The 17,717-nt window shown below is 47.7% G+C and overlaps 1 protein-coding gene and 1 long non-coding RNA gene across 11 annotated transcripts; both read left to right on the forward strand.

Moving 5' to 3' along the window:
• The first annotated feature begins 464 nt into the window (after window positions 1–464).
• On the forward strand, window positions 465–5,525 carry LOC148662435 (uncharacterized). Its single transcript, XM_088632124.1, has 5 exons — window positions 465–976; window positions 2,265–2,615; window positions 3,208–3,363; window positions 4,168–4,235; window positions 4,823–5,525. The coding sequence occupies exons 1-5, from the start codon at window positions 946–948 to the stop codon at window positions 4,985–4,987; spliced, it is 771 nt and encodes a 256-aa protein (XP_088488250.1). The 5' UTR covers window positions 465–945; the 3' UTR covers window positions 4,988–5,525.
• Window positions 5,526–6,472: 947 nt separating this feature from the next.
• On the forward strand, window positions 6,473–17,453 carry LOC148662436 (uncharacterized). Of its 10 annotated transcripts, XR_015936810.1 has the most exons (8): window positions 6,480–8,230; window positions 9,587–9,757; window positions 9,826–10,082; window positions 10,338–10,444; window positions 10,538–10,680; window positions 10,789–10,936; window positions 11,400–15,296; window positions 15,789–17,105. It is a non-coding gene; the product is annotated as an uncharacterized LOC148662436 (long non-coding RNA). The 10 variants fall into 10 exon arrangements; XR_015936803.1 differs by lacking the exons at window positions 9,587–9,757; window positions 9,826–10,082 and adding an exon at window positions 17,143–17,453 and having other exon boundaries at window positions 6,473–8,230; window positions 15,789–17,008; XR_015936807.1 differs by having other exon boundaries at window positions 9,587–10,082.
• The last annotated feature ends 264 nt before the right edge of the window (window positions 17,454–17,717 follow it).

The following is a 17,717-nucleotide window of genomic DNA, read 5'->3' on the forward strand; positions in this document are numbered from 1 at the left end:
TGAGCTCCCTGAGGTGGGTCAGGGGTTCGAGATACGGTCACCATTGCGGGTTGTGCGAGCCGGCTTACCAGCGCGGTGACGTCACCGCCCTCCCCTGTAATAGCAGGGCCACAGCCGCTGGGCTGACGGGAGATTGTCTTTTGGCTCAAGAGGCTGGGTCCCTGCTGAGTGACGCCGGAGACCCGGGTTCGAGTCCCCGAGGGTGGGGGGCCGACGTGAACCCCGAAGCATTACAATATTATTTTGCAGAATGTCGCAACTGGAAATGCAGTATTTCCTCGGTATCACACCAGCGACACCAGTACTTACTGGAATAAGGAGAAAGGCGGGGCGGCGGAAATATTGATCCGTTTCTGAAGGTTCAACAATGACCGTGTTTTATTTTCGAGCCTCGGCTGGCGCTGAACAACACAGAAACATTTGTTAGTCTTAATTCTTCAAAGGTGAGAGTGATCGCTCCTCACAGTCTCTCCCCGCACAATCACACGTGCAAGAATTACTTCATTTTGAATGTTCAGTGATCACCAAAAGCGACCTAAGGGGCCACTGTTTAGCATTTCGTATAATGAATGGAATGAAGCTATTGTGAAGGTATTGAATTCAGTTATAAAGTTCTACTACACTGGCAAGTACAAGAAACAACTAAGTTGACTCAAAAACTGACGTCCTTACCCGAGCATCAGCATCAGGAACACAAGAAAAAGGAATCACGTAGTGTATTTACGGCTAATTTGGGCCGTCATTCTCACACTGCAGTGTACAAAGCTGAACAGAACTGAACACAGAGAGCTGCCCTGGTGTGAGAAGAGATCACTTGTCTCTTGGTCACCTGATACAATCTTAGTGGCCCCTCGCCAATAACAGCGCGACACAGGTACACGAAGTGGGAAGTTAGAAACTCTTCCAGTTCTATCGCCCACCAGACACACGACACAGCGCCGTGACATGGAGGCACAGACTCTACTGCTCTTACCCTGTGGGTAACTCGCTTTTTCTTCCTTTCTTCCTTTATTGCAACCTGCTATGATCTATGTAATTAATAAGACGACCCAGTCAAAATGTCAGGAGCGCGAAATAAGCAATTTTAGTTCAATTTAAGTTCAAGATTTCGGTTGGCGCATGTTGCTCTTGAATTAATAATAAAAAAAAGTATTTTGCTTTTCCACCGCGATATCAACTTTAAAGTTATAATTAACAATCCAGTTTATTTTATCCTTTATTTAGGATAAAAATAAACTGCTTCGTCATTTTGAAACTATTATTATTATTATTATTATTATTATTATTATTATTATTATTATTATTTTATTTTGCTAAGACTAGTGTTTTTCAAGACATGATTGCCTGTTCTCAGGAGATGTTTTTACAGTCCTCACGATCCATGAAGAAATGACATTTATTATCACCGATCTGACATTAGTACAACCAATCCATGTTTTTCAAGCCGAATGTATAAAACTACATTTTCATATTAAAATAGAAATAAAGGCATCGAATAGAATTGCTAAGGTGGGTAATAAGAATTACACCCAGTTGAACTGATAAAGGAGTCGGAACAGGAGGAAAGATGAAATTTCGTGCGGGTGTTCAGAGCTGGACGGCGGACAGGGGCTGAGAGACCGTGTGTGTGTGTGTGTGTGTTCACATTTCCAAAGCAACCCCCTGTTTGTCGAGCTTAATTACAATTACCACAGTATTGCTCAAGTACAAAAACAGACCCCGCTTGACTGCAACAGAAGATCTAACTACAGTGTACGGAAATACTAACATGAACATACTCTGTGCTTTCTCGCTCGGGGTGCCCCGCTACTCTCAACAACACATCATCAGTAGGGCGAAACTAACCTGTCTCACGGCGGTCTAAAACCAGCTCACGTTCGCTATTAGTGAACAATCCAGCGCTTGGTGGTGAATTCTGCTTCACAATGATCGGAAGAGCCGACATCGAAGGATCGAAGAGCGACGTCGCTATGAACGCTTGGCCAGTTATCCCTGCGGTAACTTTTCTGACACCTCCTGCTTCGGACCCCAAAAGCCATACTGTCTACTTACAGTATTTGCAAAGTGCCAGACTTTGTTCAACTAATAATTACCGACTAGCCATTGTAAGTAGCTCTGCAATTTTCAATAGGAACACAACTCGCTATAATTTGAAAACTGTTTTAATTCTGAATGTAAAAAGTCTCCAATAGGCCTTACGATGATGTAGTATGATTTCCTATGCTTTCCAGACCAGCATAAAGTCCTTTCCGAATTCTCTGCAGGCGCTGCTGTGTGGGCTGTGGTCTCTGGAGCAGTCAGTCTGGGGGACACAGTCACCCTGCCCTGTGACCTCGAGCTCCGACACGAGACCACCTGGTTTCAACACCATAACGAGACCCTGGCTCTGAGGATTTTAGCCAGTAAGAACCAAGTGGAGCAGCAGACTGAACCTTTTGACTACTTGAAGAGACCGGACTCTCGCTTCAGCCTGGTGCTGAACCCCTCCACTAACTCCTCCAGTCTGAGGATTGAGGGGGTCAGAGTGACAGACCAGGGGCTGTACTACTGCGCCACCAGAGAGAAGGCAGGAATTAACATTGGAAATGGGACCTGGCTGAGGCTCCATGGAGGAGGTGAGAACAGTTTTGTTAAGTGTCCTATCCAGAGTGTGAGTGTGTGTGTGTGTCCTGTGATGGACTGGTGTCCTGTCCAGGGTGTGTGAGTGTGTGTGTGTCCTGTGATGGACTGGTGTCCTGTCCAGGGTGTGTGAGTGTGTGAGTGTGTGTGTGTGTGTCCTGTGATGGACTGGTGTCCTGTCCAGGGTGTGTGACTGTGTGTGTGTGTCCTGTGATGGACTGGTGTCCTGTACAGGGTGTGTGAGAGTTTGTGTCCTGTGATGGACTGGTGTGCTGTCCAGGCTGTGTGAGTGTGTGCGTGTGTCCTGTGATGGACTGTTCCTGTTTCCTGTCAGGACAGCTTGTAACTGTTCTGAAGTTCTGGTGTAGTGACGTCCTGTGATGGACTGGCTCTGGTGTCCTGTGTACCAGGAGAACAGTCCTGTTCTCTCTGTCTCTGCCCTGTCTTGAGCCCAGGGTTTCCAGGAGAGGTTCTACAGTAGGTTTTACTGTGACAACAAGGGGCTCTTTGATAAGAGATGGATGGAATGGTGAGAATAATCTGCGGTCTTCTAGCAATCTTCTGATCTTTACAACATTGTTGTTGTAGCACCAGAGCAACTGAACAACATGTCTGAAAATGCCACCTGTAGGACTGAACCCCACCGCGAGTGCTGTACCCTGCTGGTGTGGGTCCCTCCAGTCTGCGCCCTGCTCTCGGCCCTGGTCTCCTCCGCCTGCGTCTGCTGCCTCTGTCACCGGAAAGGCAAGATGATATTGATGGTGTCGGATACAGTCGCTGCCTCCTGCCTGAAGCGCTTCTTCCTGCTTCTAGTGTGATAAGGGGAGTCACATACAGACACGAAGTACAGGCCAATCTGGACTGCCAGGAAACCTGTGATAATGACAGTGCTCAGTAATATTGTAGCAGTGCTCAGTGAGACAGCAGCAGTGCTCAGTAATATGGTGGCAGTGCTCAGTGAGACAGCGACAGTGCTCAGTAATATGGTGGCAGTGCTCAGTGAGACAGCAGCAGTGCTCAGTAATATGGTGGCAGTGCTCAGTGAGACAGCGACAGTGCTCAGTGAGACAGCGACAGTGCTCAGTAATATGGTGGCAGTGCTCAGTGAGACAGCGACAGTGCTCAGTGAGACACCGACAGTATTTGTTGATATAATAACTTTGTTCAGTGCTTACCTTAAGTCAGGTAGATGATTCCCTTATACATGTATAGGTGATAAACAGCAGGGGGTGTCCAGACTTGATTAAATACCTTTACAAGTACATATGTACAGTAGCTCACACGTCTGGGGACAATATGAACAATCTGCAGTGTTTATTTCTGATTAAACTCTGCACTGCTGTCTTTTTCATAGAACTATTGTCCTGTTATAAATTGTGGTGTATAGCAGACAGCGCAGACTACCTAGATAGATAGATAAGACTTTATTGATCCCAAAGGGAATCATGATTCCCTGACTGAGTCTAGTCTGTCTCCTTGTGCTGCTCCTGCCTGATCGCAGCAGTGTGTGACAGCAGGTGTCTGTTTCTTCCTTCTCTGCCAACCCAGGGGCCAGACACACTACAGACCCCCCGCAGAGCAGGAGGAGCAGGAGAGGAGAGCAGGACCGCCAGCAGGTACCCTGTCTCTCTCGGAGCAAATATCATTCCCACAACATGCCGAAGTACATTTCCATGACATACTCTATAGAACAACACACTCCAGGAACATGTGCTAGAACATGGCCAGGACATGTGCCAGAAAAAAAAATGTGTTCTGGTACGTACTGTAGAACACAGTGGAAAACAGAGCAGAGAGTCCAATGGAACCGAAACCATCTAAATATTCCGTCTGTTGAGAAAGGTACGGTTAAGGATTCAGTCTTTTATTGTGATTGATATGTGTGTTTGCTCAGTACTGGACGCTGGAGATCTGCAGGGCTGCAGTAGTACTGTGCGATACCAGGAACTCGCTACTGCGCGCCGAACACGGTGCCCCCGGTAGGCGAGGATTGTTTTGACCTCGGAACCGAGCCCGCTGGCCCTTTTCCTGTCAGTGAAGGGAGTGCAAGCCAGCAGTCTGCGCTCCCGTTTGAGAAGTTGCTGTCAGCTGTTCGTTAAATGACAGTAAAGAGTCATTAAAGCGTGCGTATCGAAAGCTGCCGCAGTTCGAAGCCCGGAGCCGTGCTCAGCTGTCCGGTGAGCTTCGTGTTGGCTTTTCCCAGGACGAGGAGAGAGAGGTCCAGTACGCCACCCTGGACATCCGAGCCGCGCCGAACCGCAGCAGGAGAAGTCCGGTCCAGAGCCCGGAGTCCTGCACCTACTCGGACATCGGCCGCGCCCGAACCGGGCAGGCGGGCAAGAGGACAACGGCGCGTCTCGGTTACTGACTTTACACGAGCTTTTCCCCAGGAGTTTTCTGAAACAGGTCTGTTGATACCGGCGGTGGGACAGCAGTCTTCCGTGTTTGGCTCAACCCGAGATGAAACAATTAAACAGAGTATTTTCCCAGTTAAGACATGTGCAGGGCTTTTGTGAAAGGTCTTCCGCAGTTAACCAGTCATCAAAATGTTCATTTCGATAACAGTTCGGTACCTTTCTCGATCAAAATAGAAACCCTCAGGGCGGGTGAGCAGTTTTCACAGTAAACCGTCGGTTTAACGGGCTTCGGATTCAACAGACGAAATCTGCTGAAGAGGAATTTTGTGTCTGTAAAATCAGAAATACGAGACTCTCCGCGCGTTAAGCGGAAAATAACACAAATATGAATGAAATGTTAAACAGGACTGAAGTTTAAGAAAAGCAATGTTTAGCCTACCCAACGCTAGCCTAAAGAGGTACTGTAGGTCAGTTGTTCACGACGAATGTTGTATGCTGTAGCGAATTTTATACAGTAATAAACAGCTTATATACTTAATCATAAAATAACCAACTATATGAATTGACTATCTTAATTTCACATGTTTATATTTTTTTTTCTCATTGAACCGTGTGATTTTGGGGCTGGAAATTCGTGATGTAATTACATGACATTTGTTCGGTGTATACTGGGTGTACAATGCATGCATTTCTACCGTGAGGAACAAATTGGGTTCCGTTTTCGCTTCCAGTTTACGTGTGGAAACAGGGACATAATTGCGATTAATTGTGCAGCGTTGGAGAGCCAGCATTCCTCCACCCGTGTCGGCAATTTGTCGTGAAAAGACTCGAGTGGCGAAGCTGTCGGTGCACAATTGCTGCTGCTGTTCAGTTTTTGTGTCAAGAGTTTCACTTCCTGTTTCTGAAATAGTGATTCCTCAATAACAACAACAACAACAACAACAACAACAACCCGCCTCAGGCAAGTTCTGGCGACCTGCAGTGCTCACGGTATTACATAAATTAGTGATTAGTAATTAGCTGATTGTCTGAAGCGAATTCTGTCTTCTGACCCGAAAGCGTTAGGGGTGCCCATCCCCGTGTGAGTGGGGGTGACTGTTTAATGAGCCCGTTCGCAACTGGTTTATGTGACACAGACCCACGCCCGACGTGTCTGGAATTTAGGAGGGAAGAACATGCAAACTCCACACAGACAGCGCGTCTCAGCCCGGGAATCGAACCCGAGACCCAGGAGGCGTGCAGATGTCTTCGCTGTAGCCAATGTGGACAGATGCAGAAGAGTCTTGTTCTTCAAAGGACCCGACGAAATTGAATTGATGTCACCCTGTTCTTTTTGGGGAATAGAAAAAAAAAGGGAACCAAGGGAAGTCGTGTTGCTTTTCTTTTTAGGTTCATGTTCAAATATTAATTTGCACCAAAAACAAAAAGCAGTGACAAAAAGGCTGCTTTAGTCTCATTTAAATTCGAGGTCAGCTCATCGGGGCTCAGAGCTTTTTTTTCCTGCTGCTCCACTCTGACCACCCAGAGCTGGTTCGTCTACCCTGAGTTATATTAAGACCATGAGTGTAGCTGTAGCTGGTGTCAGCAAACTCTGAAAACCACAGAGCCCAGTTCTGTATTTTAAACCTGCGCAGAGCACAGAGCTGGGGAGAGGTGTGAGGACATCAGAGGTGACAGAGACCTCATCTCCCCCCCAGTGTTTCCACTGACAGCGAGACTGCAGGACCTGTGTGTTTGATCTGAGAGGAGAGCAGAGAGGGTGTGGGGGTGTGTGAGTGACCGATTCTTCTCCGTGTGCAAAATACATGAGATCACAACTTTCTAAAGATGTACAAACCCACAGTTCTCATTTCCTCAACCACAACTATTTCCACCAGCCTGTAAAAACACTTTATTAATATTCACAGTAAAAAAGAACACAGTTTATTCCCTTTGTGTCTTTGTGTCTGGTTAGTATTTCACTGTTCCTGCTCCCAGTTTGTCTTGTGTGTTGAACGTGACACCGTTCACTGGTGTTACAGAAATGTTTTTATGAAGCAGTGAATTGTCTCTTCAAGCCCACAGCAAACCCTACTGGCCAATACTGACTGGACCTGCAGGACACAGTACTGACCGACACTGACTGACCACAGAGGAGCTGGGCTCTGGACCTGCAGGACACAGTACTGACCGACACTGACTGACCACAGAGGAGCTCGGCTCTGGACCTGCGGGACACAGTACTGACCGATACTCACTGACCACAGAGGAGCTGGGCTCTGGACCTGCAGGACACAGTACTGACCGATACTGACTGATCTCATTGTAAAGGACAGAGACAGACTTTGGGCTGTACTACAGCCTGTTCAGGCTCTTATTAGACACACTGTATCAACACACCAATTTTACAATATTTACTGCTTTATTTCCCCCTGTTGTGCAGCGCTGATCTGCATGTATGTTTGATTTGGAAATCCTGAAGCTCTTTTACGACCCTAAAGCATCTTTTCAATTGAAAGAGTGAATTGGAGAGAGAGAGTTGTGCTATGGTATTGTTATATTAATAAACGGGGTTACCGGAGATTAAAGTTAGCCAGTACGATTTATTATTATTTTTATTTGTTTAACTTTTTATTAGTAAAGCAAGAGGAAAAAGAATACAAACAAGAGCGCATATAACATATCAGTTACATCGTCAGGGGTACATATTACAATGCAAATACACAATATAAAAAAGTTTAAACAGCAAATAAAGATAAGGTCCGCTCAGCTTTCATGTTTTTACATTTCGAAATCTGTAAGTCTGTAAACACGCCTTTGCATCTACTTCGAACACTTCAAACAGGACTCTTCCCAGATCGTTTCACTTTGTGTCTACAACAACGTGCCAGTGTAAGTCAATTACAAGAGATACAAGCCAGTATTGTTTTGATGGAAGTCACATGCGCTGGCGCCGCCTTAGGTACGTAATCCACATCTGTCCAATCAGGCCCAGGAATATCACCTGGACCCGCCCCCCTTGTTAGCGATGAGCCTTCCTGACGTCATAAAAGAGCGCCGGATGTTGTTCCCTCGTTGGGAATGTAGCAGGTGCGTTTGCTGTTTTGCGGTAGCGGCGAAATTTGTTTGGGCTCTTCGCTGCTGTCCTTTACTAAGACAGGCGAAGATCATAACCAGAGTCTCATGCTCAACCGATATACCGGGTCACTCGACCTCGCTGTGGGCTTTGAAATGGGCGAGTTTCCGGCGGACGGGCGGCTGACCCGGCGTGAGCGGTGAGTATCCGGACACACGCTGACCGAGCCTCTCTAGAGCAGCACCGACACGTCCGCTTCCAAAAAGCGTCTGAAATAGTTTAGTACACGTTTCAGGGGTGTGACTGTGCGTGCTGGTAATGATAAAATATCCTGTTTTTAATTAATAAATGTTCTGCACATTAGTTGTGGTGGAGGGGAGTCCCCATTACCTGTAAAGCGCTCTGAGTGGAGTGTCCAGAAAAGTTTCCAGTTTCCAGAAAAGCGCTATATAAGTGTTAGCACTTATTATTAATTATAATTATTATTCTCTGTGCCTTGAAGACCTTTGTTTCCAGTTTAGAGCTCCGTGATTTTAATGAGGAGCTTTTCTGGCTGACTCCAGACACTTGATAATTCTGTTTAATGAACCTTTTGAGCTCCCCGGAACTATGCCACTCTCCTGGGACAAGTGAGAAATGTTTGTTTTTTTTGGATGCGAGACATTGATTAGTCGCCTTAATATAGCGGGGGTTAGTCCTGTGAGCTGACTTCAACCCTGCAGGCCTGTGTCTGTTCCCCTAGTTAACGGCAATAACGTCAATATTCATACTTTTTCGTTACAAACTGAATAAATCTTCTTATCTAATGGCTCAGATCTGATTAAAGATCACACCCACAGAAAGTGGGAGATGAGATTGTCTAATTTTACTAACTAAAAAAAGTATATGGAAATATTAAAGATGAGGAGATCCCCTGAAGAAGGCTTCACAGCTGAAACGTTGTATTCTTCTCAGCAGGGAATAATTACTTGTTCCTTTGCAGACTAAGCATGCTGATGCAGCTCCCCACCTGAGCTAAGATTAGGAGATGTTGTACTGTAACGGTTTATATGAAACATCTTAGTTTTAAACCATTTCTATTAACACATTTACAACTTATTTAAAAAAACTTTGCAGGAGATGCAAGTGTCAAATGTGCATGTCCCCTTCTGAGCTTTTTGTGAGTCACTCAATGCTTGGAGATCATTGAAGTTTGGTTCAGCACACTCTGCAGTTTCAGGCTGCAGAAGGGAGAAGCCATCTTGTCTGTGCTTGTGAGTATCACTCCCAGCTCTTAGTTACTCGACAGCTCCGTCAGCCCTGCGCAGGTGCACTGTGATTCTCTCAGCCTTGTCCCCGGTGAGTGTGACGCAGGTGTGTCCCCCCAGATCTGGGGAGCAGAGCTCGTTGGCTTCTCACTGAAACCCCAAAGTGCCCCCTGGGTAAAGTAACTGGGGTAGTGAGTTATCTGAAATGGGGGCTGAGGGGTTGATGAAGGAGAGGAGCCCGGAGGAGTGAACCTGCCTCAGTCTTGGGAACTGGAGCTGAGACGTTGACCTCCTGCTCCGGTGTTCAGGCTGCATCTCCCTCCCATCCGGAGCAGTCTGGAAGATCTGGGAGAAGCCAACAGGAAGAAACTCCTCCTGGACCTCGACTCTGGGAGGAGCCCAGTGCCTGGACCCCCCCCCCCTGAAAACTGGGGCTGACCAGGAAGAGGAGGAAGAGCCCATACCCCCTGGAGACTTGGGTTGACCAGGAAGAGGAGGAAGAGCCCCTGGAGAGGAGGAAGAGCCCCTGGAGACTTTGGTTGACCAGGAAGAGGAGGAAGAGCTTGGACCTCCTGGAGACTCGGGTTGACTGGGAGGAGCCCAGGGTTGTCATCAGAACTACGGAACAAGGGGGAGAGAGAGCCTGTGGACAACAGGCCTGTGTTTCTCCAGGACGGGTCACCAGAACAGCAGCTCTGGACCGGAGCAGTCGGGACTCGGTGGAGCACAGGCTGCCTTCAGGCCTGTTTATTCCCACCAGACACAGCTCCTGCAGGAGGAACCTGACCCTGCAGGCAGGGAGAGGTCAGGGAGGCTGTGGGACAGGTGGGGAGGGACTGGGAATGTGGGAGCTGCCCCCCATGTTAGAAAATGGGACCAGGCACCCAAGGGTAGGGCAACACTCTTTGTCTGATTCTTAAACCTGAGGCCACTACAGAAGATTGCTCAAAGGATTTTTTTGCAATGAGTATCATGTGTTACTCAGTGGAGTCTCCAGGTGTTGGTTTAAAACTCTGAGCTGTCCTGTTTCTTAATGGAGATGCTGGATGTGTCCCGCAGGTTCGCTCATACAGGGACACAGTCTGGAAGTCCTGCTCCCTGATGGAGTCCGTGAGATCAGGGTGATCTCTCTCAGGAGTGTCCCACCTCTGTTCTGGATCAGCCAGGTAGAGAATGGAGGTTGTTCTCTGTGTGTGGTTCAGGGTGATGTGTGGGATCATGCGATGTGATTTTCTGTCGTCTTTATATTGTCTCTGCAGGCGCTGCTGTGTGGGCGGTCATCTCTGGAGGAGCCGAGCTCAGAGCAGTCAGACTCGGGGACACAGTCACCCTGCCCTGTGACCTAAGACTCTGAGACGAGACCACCTGCTTGCCAAGGAGAAAGCAGACCCTGTCTGTGGGGGTAATGGCTTATAAAAACCCTATACAGCAGCAGAATGATCCCTCTGACCACTGGAAGGGACTTGACTGGTGCTGCAGGCTGTCTGATCTTCCTACTTGTGTTTTACAGGAAATGAAGAGCCTACCCCTGACTTGAACCCTGAGCCCTGCCCAGCCTGACAGGAGATCGCAGCACGAGTGAGTCTGATCTTCACCCTGTTCTCTGCTCTCCTTCTGCATGTGTCTCCACTGGCTCAGTCACGGAGCAGGAGAGAGAGGTGAGTGAGACACCTGTCCTGTGTGTATACAGTCTAGAGAGGCACCTGTCCTGTGTGTATACAGTCTAGAGAGGCACCTGTCCTGTGTGTATACAGTCTAGAGAGGCACGGTACAGGGACACACCTGACCTGTATTTTAAAGAAGAAGGTTGTGAGTTTGGATGTGGAAGTGATGACTGTCTGATACCCTTGAGCTCTGGGGCACAGTGGAAGCAGGTCTTGTCACTGACAGTGTTAATGACGTCTGTCTTGTTTCAGTTTAAATGAAAGATTTGTCAAAAATGCAGTTAGACAGGGCTGAGAACTACTTCAGTGTCCGGTTTATTCTGGACGTAGATTTGAGCTTCGAAAGTATAGAAATGACGATTTTGACCATATGATGTTAATCCTAATATCTGACCAAGTATGAATATGTAAATAAAGCTTTTTATTATTGTCGTTCATCTCCGATCCTCCTCACAAGCCCACGAGATTCCCTGGAAAACACAGACGGAAGTTCGGACCAGATCGGCGGAAGTCTTAATGAAGGGACTGCTTTGTACCAAAACAACTGAAAACCTGACAGAATTAACAAGGACTCCTTTTCTTGGATATTCTCTGTACTTGTTAACCACTAAACCAGACCGTCTCTCCAGTCTGTTTCCTGAATAATTAGTTCATTGGCCTATTTCCCATGCTGGGAATGCACTGGGATGGTTAGTCACTAAACCAGTCAGTCTCTTTCCTGAATGTTTTATTTGTGTTGCATAGTGAGTTTACTGCTTAGTCATTGCAATGTTTAGTCACAGCCCAGTCTTTGTCCCGAATATTTACTCTTTTATTCACTGTACTGGTTAGTCACTGGGATTGGTAGTCACAGTACTAAGTAATCCCTAACAGGTATTCACTGTAGTGGCCTGTCAGTGTGATTGGTATTTGTTGTAATAGATAATTACTTAATCACTATACTTTGTATTCACTGTGGTTGGTACTGAGTATTCAGTGTAACAGATAAGCAGTGTAATGATTATTCTCTGTGACTGATAGGCCCTGTACTGGGTATTCACTGTCACAGATAACTTTGTGTTGGAAATTCACAGTAATGGTTTACAAGATATTCCCTGAAATGGTAAGTCACTACGCTTGTTCATGTCTTTGCTTATTTATTATTTTATTAAATGTTCACTGTAATGGTTGGACACTAAACCAGTCACTGTCTTTTAGGAATAACTGTCTCTTCACTCTGCTGGGTGTTCACAGAAATGGCTGCACACAAAAACGGTCCCTCTGTTTTGTGAATGATTATTGTACTACATAGTCACTGTTCTGGGTATTCACTGGGATGACGAGGGGAGTGGGGTAGTGTCACTGGGATTGGTCACTATACTAAGTAATCACTGTAAAAGATTTACTGTAGTGGCCTGTCACTGTAATACATAATGATTCATTCACTATACTTTGTATTCACTGTGGTTTGTACTGAGTGTTCACTGTAATAAATGTCTGCACACAAATAGTCAGTCTATTTCATTAATAATTGTATTACATAGTCACTGTGCTGGGTATTCACTGGATTGGTGAATATTGTACTACATAGCTTCTATACTGGTTATTCACTGGAACGCAGTGAGTCACTAAACCAGTGGGTCTCTCTGTGCTCACTGTAATGGTGAGAGGAGTGGGGTACCAGCCAGGTGAGAGCTGGAGGAGTGGGGTACCAGACAGTTGAAGCCAAGGAACATTCCTGTGTGACACTGAACACGCTCAACCGGAATCTGTGGGATCCTGAAGGAGGAAAAGTCAAGAGGGAGGACAGACGCCCCAACATCGGAGCTCTCTCCCGGTCGTCTCGTCTGGACGTCGGGCTCCAGGATCTCAGGGAAGGTTCCCTCCTCCCAGCCCGGCTCAGGCCTGAGGAGTCTGGAAGATCTGGGAGAAACTCCTCCTGGACCTCGACTCTGGGAGGTGCCCAGCACCTGGAGACCCAAGGGTGTCAAATTCATGATGGGGGTGCAAGGGTGTCATGGGGGTGTCACCTGAACGAGGTGAGGAAGGGGAGAGAGAGCCTGTGGACAACATCTGTTTCTCCAGGACGGGTCACCAGAACAGCAGCTCTGGACCGGAGCAGTCGGGACTCGGTGGAGCACAGGCCGCCTTCAGGCCTGTTTATTCCCACCAGACACAGCTCCTGCAGGAGGAACCTGACCCTGCAGGCAGGGAGAGGTCAGGGAGGCTGTGGGACAGGTGGGGAGGGACTGGGAATGTGGGAGCTGCCCCCCGTGTTGGGGAAACGGGACCAGGCAGCCAGGGGTGAAGTGGGGTAATACTGTACCAGGCTGGAGAGGGCAAGAGGATGTTCTTAACTGGACAGGAGGGGATGAGGTGCCAGGCAGGTGAGTGCAGACCAGGTGAGTCTCTCCTTCACTGGCTGTCCCTCGCAGGTGACGCTGGTCTTACATGATCGGGGCTGATCGGACCAATCTGGGATCCACAGACTCAGGGGGGGACAGAGTAGGAGTCGTCTCGGGGAGACATCCAGGGTGTCCCGATCTCCTGCCTGCTGGAGCCTGTGAGGATGACCATGATGACGAAGAGCTGCAGGTGACCCTGATTCAGGCTGCTCCTGGGAGACGAGCTCCAGGTGGAGAGCCAGTGGACTCCTCCTATCGGGGCTCCAGGGGGTGACCCTCAGGGCTGTGTCCTGACCTCCTGCCGTCTCTCGCCCACAAGAACCTGGTCAGTGTGCTGTTGACCCTACACTCTCGAACCCGAGTCCAACACCAGCCTCCAGCATGAGCACAAGGTCAGGTTAGTCCTGTCACTCCTGTGTCACACGCAGGGCATGAACACACAACCCTACTAGTGAGAGGAGAACCTGCACTAACTAGTAAAGTTACTAGTATTGATATTAGAGCCTGGTGAAGTATGTTATTCTTGAATTAATAGTAATACTATTAGTAGACTTATTTTATTAGCAGCACTATTATTGGAAGCAGTATTATTGTCGTTTTCAGTAGCAGTACTTGTAATAGAAGCAGTGTTGCTGTTTTTTTTTCCCCAAGAGGACACTAGTAAGAGAAACAGTTCTACTGTTATTTTCAGCAGAAACACTGGTGATAGAAGCAGCACTCTTGTCACCTGTATGTAATCTGTATGACACCACCATCAGGACTAGAACAGAGAGCTCAGACATGCCTCTGCTCTGTAGTTGTGATAGGATCCACACAGCTCCTCTGTGCTGAGTGATGTTGTGTAGTTATTGTACAGCTGTAATAGTTAAGGTCAGGTTTTCTCAATCTTGAGTGACAGGTGAACGCTGGGCTGAAGACAGATGACCAGGCACAGAGAGACTGCTGCCCTCAGACACACAAACCAGCTGTCACAGCTGTGTAGCCTACAGCAGCGCTTCCTGGGATGGAGGTGGGATGCTCTGTTCCCTTTGCCATTTTCCAGTAAGTCTGGTGGCTGACACTGGGAAGACCTGTATGTTTGAAGATTAAACCCTCTCCTGTTTTCTCTTCCCTAATTTTCAAGGCTGTCCAGAAGCTGCCAGTGGGAAGACAGGTATGGCTGGGAATTGGGATAGAGGTTGGTTACCCTCTCCTGTGTTTCTTTTCCTTAATTTTCCTGGATGTCCAAAAGAATTGACAGTGGGAAGACGGAGTGGAAGGGGAGTTGGAATGGAGGTGGGAATCCTATTTTTTTTTCCCAGCCAGTGGGAAGACCAGTGTGGATGGAGTGTTGGGATGGAGGTTGATGCTCTGTCCTGTGTTCATTTCTGTGGTTTTCCAGAATGTCCAATGGGAAGACCTGTGTCCAGTGGCAAACAGTGGGAAGACGACGGGCTGTAACCCTCTCCTGTTTTCTTTTCCTTAACTTTCCAAGATGTCCAGGGGCAGACAGTGGAGAGACAAGTATGGCTGGGATAGAGGTTAGATGTTCTCTCCTATAATCCTTTCCCTGATTTTCTAGGATGTCCATAAAATTGACACTGGGAGGACGGGTATGGAGGAGGAGTTGGAATGGAGGTTGATGGTCTCTCCCGTCTTTTCCCTTATTTTCCAAGATGTCCAGAGGCTGCCAGTGGGAAGACCGGTACGGATAGGAAGACAGAATGGGGGTTGATGGTCTCTCCTGTCTCCAGCAGTGCCTCCTGCTCTGAGGTCAAACACCAAAATGTCAAGGGTCAAAGGTCAAGATGGACTCCAATGCGGGGGCAGACAGTGGGAAGACCAGTGTGGATCGAGTGTTGGGGTGGAGGTTGACGCTCTGTCCTGTGTTCATTTCTGTAGTTTTCCAGGATGTCCAGAGGCAGACAGAAGACGGGTTGTCCAGTGGCTGACAGTGGGGAGACCAGTATGGATGAGGAGTTGGGATAGAGGTGGGATGCTCTCTCCTGTGATCTTTTCCATTTTCCAGACTGTCCAGAGGCTGCCAGTGGAAAGACGGGTATGGCTGACAGTTGGGATAGACGTTGGTTACCCTCTCCTGTAATTTTGTCCCTAATTTTCCAGGCTGTCCACAAGCAGACAGTCGAGAGGCAGGTGTGGTGCTGGGATTGATGCTGAACTCTCTCCTGTATGATTTTCCAGGCTGACCGGAGGTGGCCAGTGGGAAGACTGGTATGGTTGGGATAGAGATTGGATGTTCTCTCCTTTAATCTCTTTCCTACTTTTCTAGGATGTCCAGAAAATGTCAACCCTCTCCTGTATTTTCCCTAGTTTTCCAGGATGTCCCGAGGCGGCCAGTGGGAAGACGGGTATGGCTGGAAGTTGGGATAGAGGTTAGATGCTCTCTCCTGTAGTCTTTTCCCTTATTTTCTAGGATGTCCATAAAGTGGGAACACGAGTATGGAAGGGGAGTTGGAATGGAGGTTGGATGCTCACTCCTGTCTCTTTTCCCTAATCTTCCAGAGTCCAGAGGCTGCCAGTGGGAAGATGGGTATGGATGAGGTGTTGGGGTTGACATTGGACTGTACTGAATTGTCCAGGCTGGCCAGAGGCTGCCAGTGGGAAGATGGGTATGGATGAAGATTGAACCCTCTCCTGTATTCTTGTTCCCTAATTTTCCAGGATGTTCTGAGGAAGATGGGGAAGACCAGTGTGGATGAAGGTTGATGCTCTGTCCTGTGTTCATTGCTGTAGTTTTCCAGAATGTCTTGAGGCTCCCAATGGGAAGATGGGTATGGCTGGGAGTTGGGATAGAGGTTGGTTACCCTCTCCTGTAGTCTTTTCCCTAATTTTCAGGATGTCCAAAAGAATTGACAGTGGAAAGACCGATTTATAGGTGGGAAGATGGATTGGAGTTCAGATGCTGTCTAGAATGTCCAGAAAACAGCCAGAGGCAATACTAGTGTGGATGGGGGTTGATGCTCAGTCTTGTTAATTTCTGTAGTTTTCTAGAATGTCCAGTGGGAAGATAGGCATGGATGAGGAGTTGGAATGGATGTTGGAAGCTCACTCCGGTCTCTCTTTTCCCTAATTTTTCAGGCTGTGCCAGAGGCTGTCAGTGGGAAGACCGGTATGGATGAGGAGTTGGAATGGAGGTTGGATGCTCTCTCCTGTCTTTCTTTTCCCTAATTTTCCAGAGTCCAGAGGCTTCCAGTGGGAAGATGGGTATGAAAGAGGTGTTGGGGTTGACACTGGACTCATTGGACTGTATTTTCCTAAATTTGTTGAGGCTGACAGTGGGAGGACAGGTATGAATGAAGATTGAACCCTCTCCTGTATTCTTGTTCCTTAATTTTCCAGGATCTTCTGAGGAAAACAGTGGAGAGACAGGTATGGATGTGAAGATGGAGTCGGGGTTGGGTGCTGTCTCCTGTGTTTCTTTTCCCTAATTTTCCAGGGTGTCCAGAGAAGTCAGTGGGAACATCAGTGTGGATGGAGGTTGATGCTCAGTCCTGTTTTCATTTCTCTAGTTTTGCCAGAATGTCCAGAGGCTGACAGTGGGAAGACCAGTGTGGATGAGGAAGACAGGATGGGGGTTGATGGTCTCCTGCTCTCTGAGTTCATACACCAAAGTGTCAGGGGTCAAAGGTCAAGATGGACTCCAATGCAGGGGCAGACAGAGGGAGGACCAGTGTGGATGGAGGTTGATACTCTGTCCTGTGATCATTTCTGTAGTTTTCCCAGAAAGTCCAGTGGCTGACAGTGGGAAGATGGGTATGGATGAGGTGTTGGGTTTGACATAGGACTCATCGGACTGTATTTTCCTTATTTTTCCAGGTTGTCCAGTGGGAAGACCAGGTATGGTTGGGAGTTGGGATGGAGGTGAGAAGGTCTTTCCTGTCTTTTTCTTCCTCCTTGTCGGTCTCTGTGACGTTTCTTGAGCTGGGTGTCTTTCTCTCAGTCCAGCTGCTTGTGCTCTGTAAAACGCTACACTTCTGCAGTATTAAACAGGGCTTTTTGACTGGATTGCAGGTTTGATTCCAGAGGGGGACAAAGTCTTGTACCCCAGAGTGAGGTACTTTGCTCAGATGGACTGTTCTGATCATGGTTATCAGTGGCTGTACTGTAGGGAGTGGAGTGCTGACAATGGTGTACTCAATTCTCAAGAGTATTGTACCTTAATACACTTCGTCTGTGTTGAACTTTCACCTGTACTGAGCTTTGTTACTCAATGATATAGACCAGGGTGCTGAAGTCTTTCCTATATAATACTTGAACACCCAAACCTGTGTACTGTACTCCCATCTCCACTGAGCGTTAATACTGGTAATCCTCACACTTGTATAAGTAACTCTCTCCTGTCCTGAGCTTTAATTCTCAATGACAGACCTGTGTGCTGAGCTATCCTGCGG

Source organism: Lepisosteus platostomus, chromosome 5, assembly GCF_059453375.1.
Source record: "Lepisosteus platostomus isolate fLepPlt1 chromosome 5, fLepPlt1.hap1, whole genome shotgun sequence".
NCBI classification, from domain to species: domain Eukaryota; kingdom Metazoa; phylum Chordata; class Actinopteri; order Semionotiformes; family Lepisosteidae; genus Lepisosteus; species Lepisosteus platostomus.

Bases quoted from the DNA above. Each gene is read 5' to 3' on its own strand.
- LOC148662435 (XM_088632124.1), top strand. From the start codon at position 946: ATGGAGGCACAGACTCTACTGCTCTTACCCT. The intron at 977-2,264 runs GTGGGTAACTCG...AATTCTCTGCAG, and splicing joins GACTCTACTGCTCTTACCCT to GCGCTGCTGTGTGGGCTGTG. The intron at 3,364-4,167 runs GCAAGATGATAT...CTGCCAACCCAG, and splicing joins CTGCCTCTGTCACCGGAAAG to GGGCCAGACACACTACAGAC.